This window comes from Arachis hypogaea, chromosome 19 (assembly GCF_003086295.3).
Source record: "Arachis hypogaea cultivar Tifrunner chromosome 19, arahy.Tifrunner.gnm2.J5K5, whole genome shotgun sequence".
In the NCBI taxonomy this organism is placed as follows: Eukaryota; Viridiplantae; Streptophyta; class Magnoliopsida; order Fabales; family Fabaceae; genus Arachis; species Arachis hypogaea.
The window spans coordinates 150,174,556-150,187,177 of NC_092054.1; the positions used below are offsets into that span (position 1 = coordinate 150,174,556).

The following is a 12,622-nucleotide window of genomic DNA, read 5'->3' on the forward strand; positions in this document are numbered from 1 at the left end:
AGCAATTTGTAAGTTGAAAACTTTAATTTTCTGAATTCTTGTAACTTGAAGCCACATGAACCTAATTTATTAGTACTGGTTATGTGTTTAATTTTCTTGTCATGCATACGTATGACAATAAACCTTTGGTCTTATCTATCTATATATATATATGTCCCACCATTTTAATTTAGATACTATATATTGATATTGATGTGGTTACTGCCTACCTATATATCATCTGACAAACACTACGTACTACTTATTACTATATATGAGATGATCTTGCTGAATATATATATATATATATATGATGGAAAGAGATATTAGTTATGTTGATATCTAAAAATGAAGATGCAGTTAAATTTAAGGATCAATAATATTATTTTTTAGATGTCAACGTAATTAATATTATCAGTTATATAGGTTTATTGTATATAATAAGATCGATGCATATGTACCTTAATGTTCATATAATATTTTTATCTTTATTTAGATGATATTCAGTGTCGTTTACCATATATTAGAGTGTATTTGTAATTTCAAATTTTACAAGAGAGAGAGAGCTTCTCTTTTATGAAAGTGCTGGAATACACAAAATAAAGATAAATTATCTACGATGAAAAAAATATATTAAAGAACTTAAAAGATCAATTTAAAATATTCTATTTGTGTGGCTAATATTCATTTCTTATCCAACTATTATAATTTACTTTAATGTAATAGTTCATGAAAATGTCAAATTAAAATTATACCCTAATTCTAAATGCTACACTAATAATCCTTCCTTATGTTATGAACTTACTTTTTTCGTTTTCCGTGGCCATTTCTCTCATATGCTACATCTATATATATGAATAAGTGAAAATAATAAGACTGAATATAAATTATAAAAATATTAATAATTAAACTTTTATTTTTCAATTTAGATATATATACTAGCTTTTCCATCGTTAATTAGAGTCGGAGTGAGCAGAGTGGAAAACCTGCATACACTAAAAGCTCAAAAGATGAGAGAGAGAGCATTAAAACACCTGGCATCCCAAGTTCCCATACTACTCATCTATAGCAGAAGCCCAAAAACTTAAAAGGATTTGCCGATTTGGTATCGACACTTGTTACCAAAATTATTTGGTATCGACACTTGTTAAAAAAATTATTTAATAACTTTCTATGATATAGGACACGTGTATATATAAAATATAAAATATTTTATTTTAAAAATATATGTTAAGAATAAAATTAGACATAATTAAATTTGAATTTTTAATATTTGTTTAAATAGATAAGTGAACTGATCATTTCTGGCAATCCAAGTTGGTTTATATTCGTACACTTAATTTTTGTTTTTCTCTACGTAATTGAATTATTTGTCAATTGATGGACCCATATCCTATCTTGTTTGAAGCCCATTATTTAAAGAAGTCGGTTGTGGGCCTTGTACTCTGTTAGTCGTCATTTGGGCCCATTATCAATTTCAAACTGAAAGTTATTGTGATTGTGATTTGTGAAACAGGAACACTTCCTTAATGACTACTAATTAATTAATTAATTTTATGAGTTAAGTGATAATCTCCGAGAAACCCCACCAAAAACCCTTTTGCATGAGCTTCAGCTTCACCATTCGCACCTCTCAAATTTTCTTACACCAACAATTGTTGTCGGAGAAATTTGGTTTGTCTCATAAAAGATTTGATCTTTTGCACATTTACAATGAGCTCCAAAGATCCCCACACTGATTCACTTGGTATACTCTCTATTCTCTTCCTCATTCACACCTCAACTTTTCATTTTCAATTTTTTTTTTTTGGTTCTTCAAAATTTCAAGTTTTGTCCTTTTGTTTTAAAAAGATAGTTTGCTTGAGTTATGTATCGTTCTAGCCACTACTGGATCAGGATTGACATGGATTGTCCTCAAAATTCAATTTTGGTTTGTGGATTTTGATGTTAGATTGCTAGCCAGAGAATGCTCCATAGTGGTTTTTCGTTATTCATTTCCCTTTCTTCTCAGGCCCCTGAATGAGTAGCTTATCTATTGCGTTTAAAATCAATGCTTTTGAAAATTGAAGTGTCAATTTATGGGCAGAAGTTTTTACTTGGGGCTTGCCTTTTGTCGTGTTTGATAAAATGCATTGTCTATACAGATGCATTGAAGTTTAAAATGTCTGCCCGAAAGGATTCAGATAAGTTCTTCATGTCCATCAGCGAAAGAGAGAAAAAGCCATTTGATGTTTTACGTGCTTTGTACGGTAAGAATTGCTATTTCAGTTGAAGATGTAGTAGATGCATTGATTATAGTACTATTAGCGTTGTGTTTGTTCAATGACATATGTATGATATGGCAGATGGTTGCATTGCTGGAGGTGTTGCCGGAGTCATTGTAGAAACAGCTTTGTACCCCATTGATACCATCAAAACTCGATTACAGGTGAATTTAATATATGAGTAAGCTTATAAGGCTACTTCATCTGTGTTTACATCTACATTGTACTTAAGATTTTACATCTCATTCCTTCCTATATTAGGTTGCTCGTGGTGGAGGGCAAATTATCTTGAAAGGTCTATATTCAGGGTTGGCTGGAAATCTTGCTGGTGTCTTACCGTGAGTGAACTCTCTTGTACACCTTACCCTTTGCCATTGATAAAGCATTCATATTTGAGCTAATATTTTTCAGTTTATAATCAATCATTCAATTTATAAAATGAGAACTTGTCCCATGAATATATAGTTTATGAGATGCATTCTAGTAGCTTAATATCTCATTTAAATGATTTGGACTTATATCTCATTAGTGTTTTAACTTATTCAATCTTATGCTAACTTTCTTCCCTGACTGAAAATATGGGAACTTAAGTCTATAAATGCTGTTTCCTTTGTGGCAATACTTTGTCCCTTTCTTTTACCATGTCAATCCTTAGCTATAGTTTCTCAGGCTTGTGTTTACTAGGTTAATCCTTGTATCGATAAATAACTTATTATCCATCCACTCTTGACAGAGCATCTGCGATTTTTGTTGGTGTGTATGAACCCACAAAGCAAAAATTGCTACGGTCCTTTCCTGAGAATCTCAGTGCCATAGCTCATTTTGTAAGTTAGCTTTCTTTATTATTAAAAATGCATTCATATTATCTTTATGGTGACACCTAACACACAACTTTTACCTTTTAAATTCGTTTCATTTTTCAATTTTATTTTTTTTATACTGATACATAGATGTTTCTGAGCATTACATAGTTGGGATAAACCATAAGGTATAAGAAACAAGAGTGGCAGCAAGATTAGTAGATGACCAAAAGCACAAGCATAAATCTGTAATACTAATATTGAAGGGTAAAGGCACTTCCAAACCATCTACCTAAACATATTTATTCGATGGAGAATTTTTAATAGTTGGAGGTGTAACTTTACAAATTTGATATAAGTTACATATTTTTGTTTGCTCTAAATAGGTATAATCAATTTTTATTATGTCTTTAGGATAAATTGTCCTACTTATAGTGCCATAAAAACTAAGATATATTAGAGGACATGTAAATGATTAGTTAAACATTTTTGCTATTTGATATTATAAGCTGAGTACAGGCTGCAGGTGCTATTGCAGGAGCTGCATCTTCTCTTGTTCGTGTTCCAACTGAGGTAACTAGCTTTGCTCCTTGGATTGAGTATTTTCCCCTTCTTCCTTGATCTTGAAGTCCGTTCCTTTTATTCTAGGTTATTAAGCAAAGGATGCAAATGGGTCAATTTAAATCAGCACCAGCTGCTGTGCGTCTTATCGTTGCCAATGAAGGTTTTAAAGGTCTTTATGCGGTATGGCTTACTTAATTGCATTTTTTTGGAATGGACATTTAAATACTGGTTCAGTTTTTGTTCGTGAATGTCGAGTACATCCTAGTTTTGGTTTTTGTTTTGCCTGCCTTGATCTGTATTTTGATTTTTTGAGATTGAAGGGATATGGGTCTTTCTTATTGCGAGATCTACCATTCGATGCCATACAATTCTGTATCTATGAGCAGCTCCGGATCGGTTATAAGCTAGCAGTAAGCCTACTATTTATTGTATTTTTTATTATTGTTTCTCTCACATTAACACACACACGCGCGCGCAAATGAAACATTTTCCTTTTTCTATTCACATAAGAAGCTTGTAAAAAGTGATTTGGGGGTGTTTCTGTTCTTGGCAGGCAAAAAGAGACCTAAAGGATCCAGAAAATGCTATGCTCGGGGCGTTTGCTGGTACTTTCATATCCCTTAGAAGCTTGCTTTGGAGTATTCAAGGAATCATATATTTGTGCTTCCATTTAAACTGAGTCTACATTCATGAATCACTGAAAAAAGATTGTTTTCTTTAATTTGGTGGTATATATTGTTTGTTTGCTACTCTCTCTGTTCCATAATGATGGTGGTTTTGATTTCTTTGTTACATTCATATACCAATGTATCTAGATTCAAATCAATATATGAACTGAGGATGGTAATTTCGATACCTGATAGGTGCCATAACTGGAGCAGTAACAACACCTCTTGATGTAGTAAAAACAAGACTAATGGTTCAGGTGCCTAAGAGTTTTATTTGTTTATGACTTTATTCCCTTAAATTAAGGTATGGGATTGATTTGAAATATGGTAATGTTTGGCTCTCTCTCATTAACATCAGGGATCACAAAACCATTACAAAGGCATTTATGATTGTGTCAACACAATAGTTAAAGAAGAAGGAACTCATGCTCTTTTTAAGGTAGTGTAACATTGTAATCATTCATTGTAATTCTGAGGGCGTTTTTTGGTTTTCATTTTCATTTTCATTTTATGTTTTTATTATAAAGCTTCTTTTTTGGGTATTGAAATGGGGCCGGAGCCCAAAATGGCAAAATCATTATTATATAATTCTAACTCTAAATCAATCTTACATGTCTATTTTTCTGCAGGGTATGGGGCCAAGAGTGTTGTGGATAGGAATTGGTGGTTCAATATTTTTTGGTGTTCTTGAGAAGACAAAGAAAATTCTTGCTCAGAAGCATCCAAAAGCTTAGGCTCACAATTGATTTCTTTTTTTTTATTATTGATCAAATTGGATTGATTTAATTTTAATTTCATGTTTGCCGTTGATCATTGAATTGCGTAATATTTCCCTAAAGGGCTTAGCCCAAGCCCCAAAGGATTGATAGTAAAAAAGAAAGGGATTTGACCAACTGGGGTTGGTCTAGTAGTTAGCTCACTAGTCCGCTTAAGCAAGGTGTCTTCAATCCTGCCTTATATATGCAGCAATTTGGTGGCAAACTTTTAAATAGAGTTTAGGTCTACGACATATTAATCATTCGCTTATTGGGTTGGGAATAAAAGGACTTTGGTCATGTTTGCGATTTGGGCCTAATTATGAGTCCCAAAAAATACATGGGCCAGACAGCCTCTAGATCTCTCTATGAGAACTAGTGGCATCAGGCCCATATACACATGAAATAATTCAATGTTGTTTGTGTAGTGACCTTAATTCCAAAAACATATTCCAAGTTTTGACTCCTAAGAGGGAGTGTATGTAATGTGTGAAAAATAGGGAGCGTATATGTTCTATTGACAAAAAAAAAAAACAGTTTCTCTACAAAATAATTTAGCTCCTCAATATTGCATGGTTGAAGTGCGAGGAAAAAATTGCTATGAAATATTGAAATCAGCTCACATCAATTTTTACGAGATTATTTGCTTTCATATAAGATTTGAGGTAGTGTTTATTTTGTTCTTGAAATTCGTTTGATGAATCAATTTAGTATTCTATATATTAAAATGACAAACTAAATCTTACACTTTCAAAAACATGATTCTTTTAGACAGCGAGTCTCATCATTTTTAGTGTAGTGCGACTTCATGTAATGGTTAATTGAACATGAACATTCTTTAATTGTGGTTAAGTTTTATAAACTACTTTTGCAAATAAAATTAATCACAATTCAAAATTATCATCATAAGTAACCATTGCAATATCAAGGTGGCATTTAATTGTCCATATTAGCATTACACTAACATATGTGACAACAAAAGTTTAGCCAAGAGACTAATAAGAATCATATTTTTTAAAGGAACTTGCTTAATCATTTTAAAAAGTTAAAGACTAAATTGACTCGTCAAACCAATTTCAAAGATCAAAATAAGTATTACATAAATTATAAATATAGACATAACTCTTTCAATAAATCAACAAAGGAAGAGAGTAACATTAGCCATCTGCAAAAAGTAATTGCATAGGACTAACTAATTTTATGTAATATTTGAACTTACATTAACCATATGAAAAATATTTTTACATTACATGGGAAAAAGGTCTTTCCTTCTTCACCCACCCTAATATACAACAAAATTTAATAATACAAACAACAAATCTATCAATTGCATCAAACCACAGCAGTTCTCTTTGCAACTGGTGACAATCTCTGTGTGGAAAATTTTAGTTTCCCTCTCCTCAGCAGTAATAAGCATAAGAACCCTAAAGTAGCAATGAAAATCAAGTACAACTCCAAATGGAATCCCCCAAGAAAATGAACAAATTCTAGTGTTCTTTTATTGTTACAATTGCAATCATAGTCATTTTGTAGTACACTGCCTTTGACAGTGAATTCAGGATCAAGAACAAAATCCAGTGACACAGCTCCTTCATCCAACCATATAGTTGTGTTCTTCGATTTGTAGCCGGGCATTGTTGCCACCACTGCAATTTAGATTAAGAAATTGATTATAAACTCTACAAAAAATTATAGAACTTAAGGATAATATATATCATATTCAAGTAAGTTTTGTATGATAATATTCAATTTGAGATAATTTTCAATTTTTCTTTTTCGTTCAACAATAATTCTATTTTTGCCCAATAATTGTAAATTTGTAATCTTCAATCATGATACATTATTATAATAATATAATCCAAAATATATCATTTTACCTTCATATTTATCTTTTGGGGCAAGTAAGCGATGATAATCAGCAAAGGTTTTTCCAGCTCTAACCTGTTGGTTAGTACATCATAAAAATGAAGCTCAAAGTCAAACACTCATTTAATGGTGGAAGGATCAGCTATAGGATATGAAAAACATTTGAAAGGTCTAAGAAAGTAGGATGAACATAGTTCACATTGTGGAATCCGAAAAATATTTGCGATAAGATATAAAAATGTAGCATTTTCAATAACTCGCATCAAACTAAGATGTCATGTTCTAATTGAACAAAAATAGAAACAGATGCGATGTACATCCAAACATACCGTGTAATTTATTCCTGTGATGGAAATAATGCCTGGTAACGGCCTTCCATCATGCGAAGAATATATTCTTCCATGCAATCCGGTCTACAGAGTAGATAACAAATAGTTAAGCAATCCAATAAAAAATCAATGGGAAGAAGTGAAGAACACCTAAGAATCATACAACAGATCTCTCACATATAAGTTTGAAATTGAAATGGTCACCTTCTCTGTGTTCAACTAACTATAACAGAATGAACACAAGGTATTGGTGACTTATGTACACTCAATGGAATTCTCTCTTACATCCTCTCTCTAGTGGCTTAAGGAACCGACCAAGGGTTTTTGGATGTTTCGAGTAAAAGAAGAGGATAGAGATTTGAGATTTTACATCTTTTCTTTAGGCGTAAAGTATATAAACAGAAATAGTATACCTTTACAAGGCTTGCAACAAGATTAAGCAGGCTCATCTTGTTGTATCTCCAAATGATAGGAAGCTGCATATTAACATATAGTACACAGGAGTCAAGAACTAAGAAAAGATATTGCAATTTAAACAGGAAAAAACAAAAATGAAAGAAAAAGACAAGATCATAAAAAATGGATAATATTTTTTTATCTGATGGAGCAGACAGTGTGGTAAAAGTTGTAGAAGTGAATGGAATGTAGTACTCTAAAGTTTGGCTTTTATCAACACTCAGATACGGAAGAAAGAACCAACCTCGGCAGCATTAGGCCATTTATTGTCGCTGACTTCTAAAGTCAATTCAAAACATCCGGCATGTATATAGTTCCAGTCTTGCATTCCTCCATATATTGGGTACCTGCAGTGAGTATCTTCTGAAATAATTTATGAACATATTGAGAAGAGAACATAAACTTCAGCAATTAATTTCAAGTTATTGCTTTCGGATAACCATACCAAGATGCTCCATTTGTAATCCCCCCAGGAAATTCCTTGCTTGTAGACATGTTGTAGTGAGAGTGACTATATATACTTGCCATGAACTGAAATGTCTCATCATCGGGACATCCAAAATAGCTCGTACTGTAATCCATTCATATCAAAAGACAATATCATGTCATAAAGAACTCAAGATGGTTTGAAAGCAATTCGAGACAAATCTAACATAATATAACTGATCTTCAAGAAATAAAGCTAGATAACCATATTCCATCTAACAAGCGGTAATATTAAAACATGTGAAAGCTTGATTGCCATATTCCAACTAAGAAGTTGTAAATTAAGACGTGAAGAAAGGAAAAATAATTCACCACCTTCTATCTTTAGTTCCATCCCAAGGATAATTTGCCACAAGTGCTCCCTGAGGTAAAGAAAGAACAATCCACGAGTAAATTTCACAACTAGAATCTAGATATAATAGTTGATGAAAAAAAAAATCTGCAGCTAGTTTATAGTTGTAATCAATTCTACAAGATCAAGTATACAAGATTGAATCACATAGGTTGGTCTTTCAACTACAGAATGAAAAACAAATGAACATAAGTTGTGTTTACATGGGAAAAAGATATTCAGTTTAGTTCCTAACAAAGATTTTGATTTAAAGAACAAAGTTGTAAACGAAAAACTACCTGGAAAAAAGAAAGAATGATCTCAGAATTATAGAAAGCAGGAAGCATGCACTGGAAACTGGCTACCTTTTTATTCTAGATTTTGAAAAGAAAAAAAGTTTTCAATAACTTTTACCAACAATACTTATGTCTATTAACCAAACCAGTCTAACTTAATCTACAGCAGGATCCGCATAAGTGGAATAAAATCAGAAAATAAACATCTCGGCCCAGAGTAGACATCACAAAAATATGACATGAATCCCAACGAAGTAATACCCCATGCAAAGTGGCAGATGCTGTGAATCGAATATCCTTCGCCCAATTTATTATGGCTCTTGTCTCAGGTTGCCGAGAATCCTCATTATAATTCAGGGGAAAGAACTGTAATTTCATTTGAGATAGACACGTGAGGTTAATGCCAACATGATCTCTAGAAATATATACATTATAACACAAAAATATTTCAATACATCATTATCCAGAAAGAAAAAGCACATGGTCCTACTACTAAAACCATCAAAAGGCAACATTAAGTTTAGATTAAGATTCTCATTATAGTATAGATTAGTTTGCTATGAAAAGATATACCTGGTCAGGAAAATCCCGGTTCAAATCAACTTCATTTGCATTACCACGTTTTCTTAAACTATACCCATCCGGGTTCATTGATGGAAGTATATGAAGGTGAACATTCTCCACGATCAATGTTGCCTGAAACATTTCATAGAAGGTTGGCATTTTAAGCACAAAGATCAAATTATAGAATAACTAGAGTTATACTGAAAAATACAGGATTTGAATACTGAGAATGATAAATTATTCCAGCATACTGTAGATTTTGTAGCTTATATCCATGTATTAAATGAACATATAAAATAAGTACATGGAATTTGCTCATCTAAAATTTGAAACTGAAATGATGGTGTTTTTTCCCTCTCCGTTTTCTCAAGAAATCATGTGAGTTGATATATACCTAGTATTATTTCTTCTCTATTATTTACTAAATAAAATAAGTTTCAATGAAAAAAATTGGAAACAAGAAGGATGTAGGATAATTCAAATTTTACCAATAACTATAATTTGTGGTTCCAATATTATTGCAACAGCTTAAAAACTTTCAATAATTTGTTAGCAATACCAGAAAAACAATAGGGAAAATTGGATTTGGCATGCCACATCGAAGGGGCAAGAGATCAGCATATATTTATGTGCAGAAAGTGGAAGCAAAATACCAGAGGATCCGTCAAATAGTTGTCACATAACCAATTGGCCAGATATATAAGAAGCTCACGGCCCACAGGTTCATCTCCATGTACATTTCCAATATACTGCATCAGCATGATGTTGGTCATAGAATTTCAGAATACAGAATTTCAATATATACTATGGAATTAATTTAACAAGCCAAAAGTAGAAATATGGTGTGGAGCATAAAGACATAGAAAAAGCCTACTAATCCATATGAGTATAGAAAGTCCATCCATTACGTTATGTATATCGAAATCCTAAGGAAACAAAGAAGAAAAGGAAAACTGGAGAAGAATACATTCTCCATTAAGTTAAAAATCCAAATAAGAAGCAAGTAGTAAAGTTTCACATCTCTTTGTTTAATATTTTTACATCTTTTAAGTCTAGTATGTCAAAAGCCTAAAAAAATTTTAAAAAAAAAGAACCATAAGCATCTTGCTTAACTGGCATTGAGTACAAAACACTCACCTTAAATGCAGGTTCAGTCTCTTCTTCTCCTGGCTTGTCAGAAATCTCTATCACCCACTACACGTCGGAAAATAAAGGGATGCAACACTCACTTTTAAAATCGAAACAAATATTTCCAACAATACGCATGTTATGAAAAGGAAAAAGAAATTACCAGCGGAAATCCATGCACACTCTTCCCAATACTAGTAGCCAAATCCAAGAATCCCTCACAGAGAGAAACAAAATTCAAGCAGTATGTTCATTCACGAAAGCCATTAGTAAATAATATATTTCGATCTCTAATGTCGTTTGTAGATACATAATTTTGATATATGCAATCAAGAAAGAAAAGAAGCACAGATATGAGAATCACCTGTATATCCTAGAAATGTTGCTGCATCTTTGTCCGAATTGCTTGATGGCCTTTTCAAGGTCAGCATTTGTCATGTATCCTTTGGCCAAATCAACACTGCCAAACAATATTTCAAATACTATAGAACATGAAATCTTATTTCAAGTTAAATGCTACAACAGATGGTAGAAATTACTAGACCATAGTTACACAGGGAAATCATGGATTAAGATTACCTTGTCTGAGTCCTTAATACATCGTCCTCGAGCAAATGCCTCGCATGACTTGTATTAATACATTTATCAAAATCTTCAAGTACCAACAACAAAGTAGCAGTTAGAAGAACTTGCAATTTTAGAAAGTCCAGTTAAACAAGAACTAGCTGAATAAAGCAAATAATCAAATCCATGTCAACTCTACCCCCCCCCCCCTCTTTCCCGGTAAAGTTCTGACCTTTCACTTCAAACTTCAAAATCAATCACTTCAAAAACTCTGAAAAACTATCAATTACAAAATCACATGCAGGGAAGAAAAGGGTATAGAAATTTCTCATATATATAAATATATTTTCTCACATCTAATTCAGAACATTAAGAAGTTGCAACTCGAATCTATCAACAAAGAATACAAATAACAACTCCGAAATCCTAAACAAATTGAGTTCCAGATTTGGATTTAACCAAAAGAACCCCACCATTTTCACCACAAAAGACTATTAAAAAGCTCGAATTTACAATGACCCATTTCTTCCCTTCCCGTAAATAGATTAAAGAGCACAATAGGAACATGCACACAAAGCAAGTGATGCAAACTTAGATTCAAGATTCAAATAAACGAAAATAAATAAATATAGAACCTGAAGAAGAAGAAGAAGAAGCGAAGTTGAATAAGGCACCCTTAGCAAGAGAAAGGGAAAGAAGAAAAGAAGAAACTGTGAAAGCAAAGAGAAGAATTGAGAACAACAGCTTCTTCATCTTCATTCATGGGACGACGACGTTGGTGTCGGATTCAGCCTTTCGCTGTAACGTTGTTTGTTCTTCTAGATTATCGTTGATCATCACGTGTCTCTCACGTGACGTGACATCTTCAACTTCAAGCAAACTTGGCCACTTTTTTTTTTCCTTACAAAAATTGTGTCAGATCCAACTCTGTGCTATATTTGGGCTTCGTTAACTTATTTTATTGATTCTCGTTTTCTTCGACCAAAATAAATTTTTAACATTTTAAAAAATATGAGATTTTGAACAAAAACAAAAAAACTTTAGGAATATATATATATATATATATATATATATATATATATATATATATATATATATATATATATATTACTGTTTTTTTTTTTTTTAAGTTGGACGAGACTATTTGAGGAATTAAAAGTGAATGGGATAAGATTGTAGTGCAATTTGCAACTCCGATAGGTTGGATATTCATATTATTTTACCAATATTATGATTGTAATTTGTAAGTCTCACTGTCTTAGTATGTTACATTTGGGTTTGAACCTTGATGAATGGGTCAAGTATTGGAAAAGAACTCTTTGGTATTGTATTCGATGAGTAGGTAGTATGCGGATGTTATGATACTTAAGATTGAGGGTTTTTTTTGAACAAAACAAGCTCAACACAGAAAGAAAGAAAGTGGAGTAGGAGAGTATAAGGCTCATCTAAACAGCACAAGACAATAAATATAGTAAAAGAAATATAATCCGTTGTCATCTCCGAACATAACCATCAATAACTAAACGAATCAACACACCATTCTTTTTAACTCAAAAACAACATGTTTATAAT

The 12,622-nt window shown here is 32.3% G+C and overlaps 2 protein-coding genes across 4 annotated transcripts; one reads left to right on the forward strand and one right to left on the reverse strand.

The window, feature by feature from the left end:
- The first annotated feature begins 1,537 nt into the window (after positions 1-1,537).
- Positions 1,538-5,350, forward strand: LOC112775618 (S-adenosylmethionine carrier 1, chloroplastic/mitochondrial). Its single transcript, XM_025819371.3, has 12 exons — positions 1,538-1,726; positions 2,124-2,228; positions 2,325-2,407; positions 2,505-2,581; positions 2,977-3,067; positions 3,563-3,616; positions 3,692-3,787; positions 3,928-4,017; positions 4,161-4,212; positions 4,471-4,532; positions 4,634-4,714; positions 4,905-5,350. Exons 1-12 carry the CDS (start codon positions 1,693-1,695, stop codon positions 5,007-5,009), a joined length of 930 nt encoding a protein of 309 aa, XP_025675156.1. The 5' UTR covers positions 1,538-1,692; the 3' UTR covers positions 5,010-5,350.
- An 876-nt stretch (positions 5,351-6,226) lies between these two features.
- LOC112775617 (carboxypeptidase SOL1) lies at positions 6,227-11,978 on the reverse strand. 3 transcript variants are annotated; one of them, XM_025819370.3, is made up of 15 exons: positions 11,686-11,978; positions 11,066-11,138; positions 10,851-10,946; positions 10,650-10,680; positions 10,496-10,552; positions 10,012-10,107; positions 9,368-9,490; positions 9,056-9,160; positions 8,483-8,529; positions 8,127-8,252; positions 7,926-8,028; positions 7,639-7,701; positions 7,226-7,309; positions 6,908-6,971; positions 6,227-6,676 (listed from the first exon to the last, which is right to left on the reverse strand). In XM_025819370.3, exons 1-15 carry the CDS (start codon positions 11,807-11,809, stop codon positions 6,363-6,365), a joined length of 1,506 nt encoding a protein of 501 aa, XP_025675155.1. In that variant the 5' UTR covers positions 11,810-11,978; the 3' UTR covers positions 6,227-6,362. The 3 variants fall into 3 exon arrangements, with proteins under 3 accessions (XP_025675155.1, XP_029151308.1, XP_072083786.1); XM_029295475.2 differs by having other exon boundaries at positions 11,283-11,691; XM_072227685.1 differs by lacking the exon at positions 11,686-11,978 and adding an exon at positions 11,524-11,655.
- Between the last annotated feature and the right edge of the window lie 644 nt (positions 11,979-12,622).

Coding starts and splice junctions, on each gene's coding strand:
- LOC112775617 (XM_025819370.3), bottom strand. CDS start 11,809: ATGAAGATGAAGAAGCTGTTGTTCTCAATTCTTCTCTTTGCTTTCACA. Junction 9,161..9,367: donor ACCGGGATTTTCCTGACCAG/GTATATCTTTTC, acceptor ATGAAATTACAG/TTCTTTCCCCTGAATTATAA. Junction 7,310..7,638: donor TTGTTGCAAGCCTTGTAAAG/GTATACTATTTC, acceptor TCTACTCTGTAG/ACCGGATTGCATGGAAGAAT.
- LOC112775618 (XM_025819371.3), top strand. CDS start 1,693: ATGAGCTCCAAAGATCCCCACACTGATTCACTTG. Junction 2,582..2,976: donor AATCTTGCTGGTGTCTTACC/GTGAGTGAACTC, acceptor CACTCTTGACAG/AGCATCTGCGATTTTTGTTG. Junction 4,533..4,633: donor AAACAAGACTAATGGTTCAG/GTGCCTAAGAGT, acceptor CATTAACATCAG/GGATCACAAAACCATTACAA.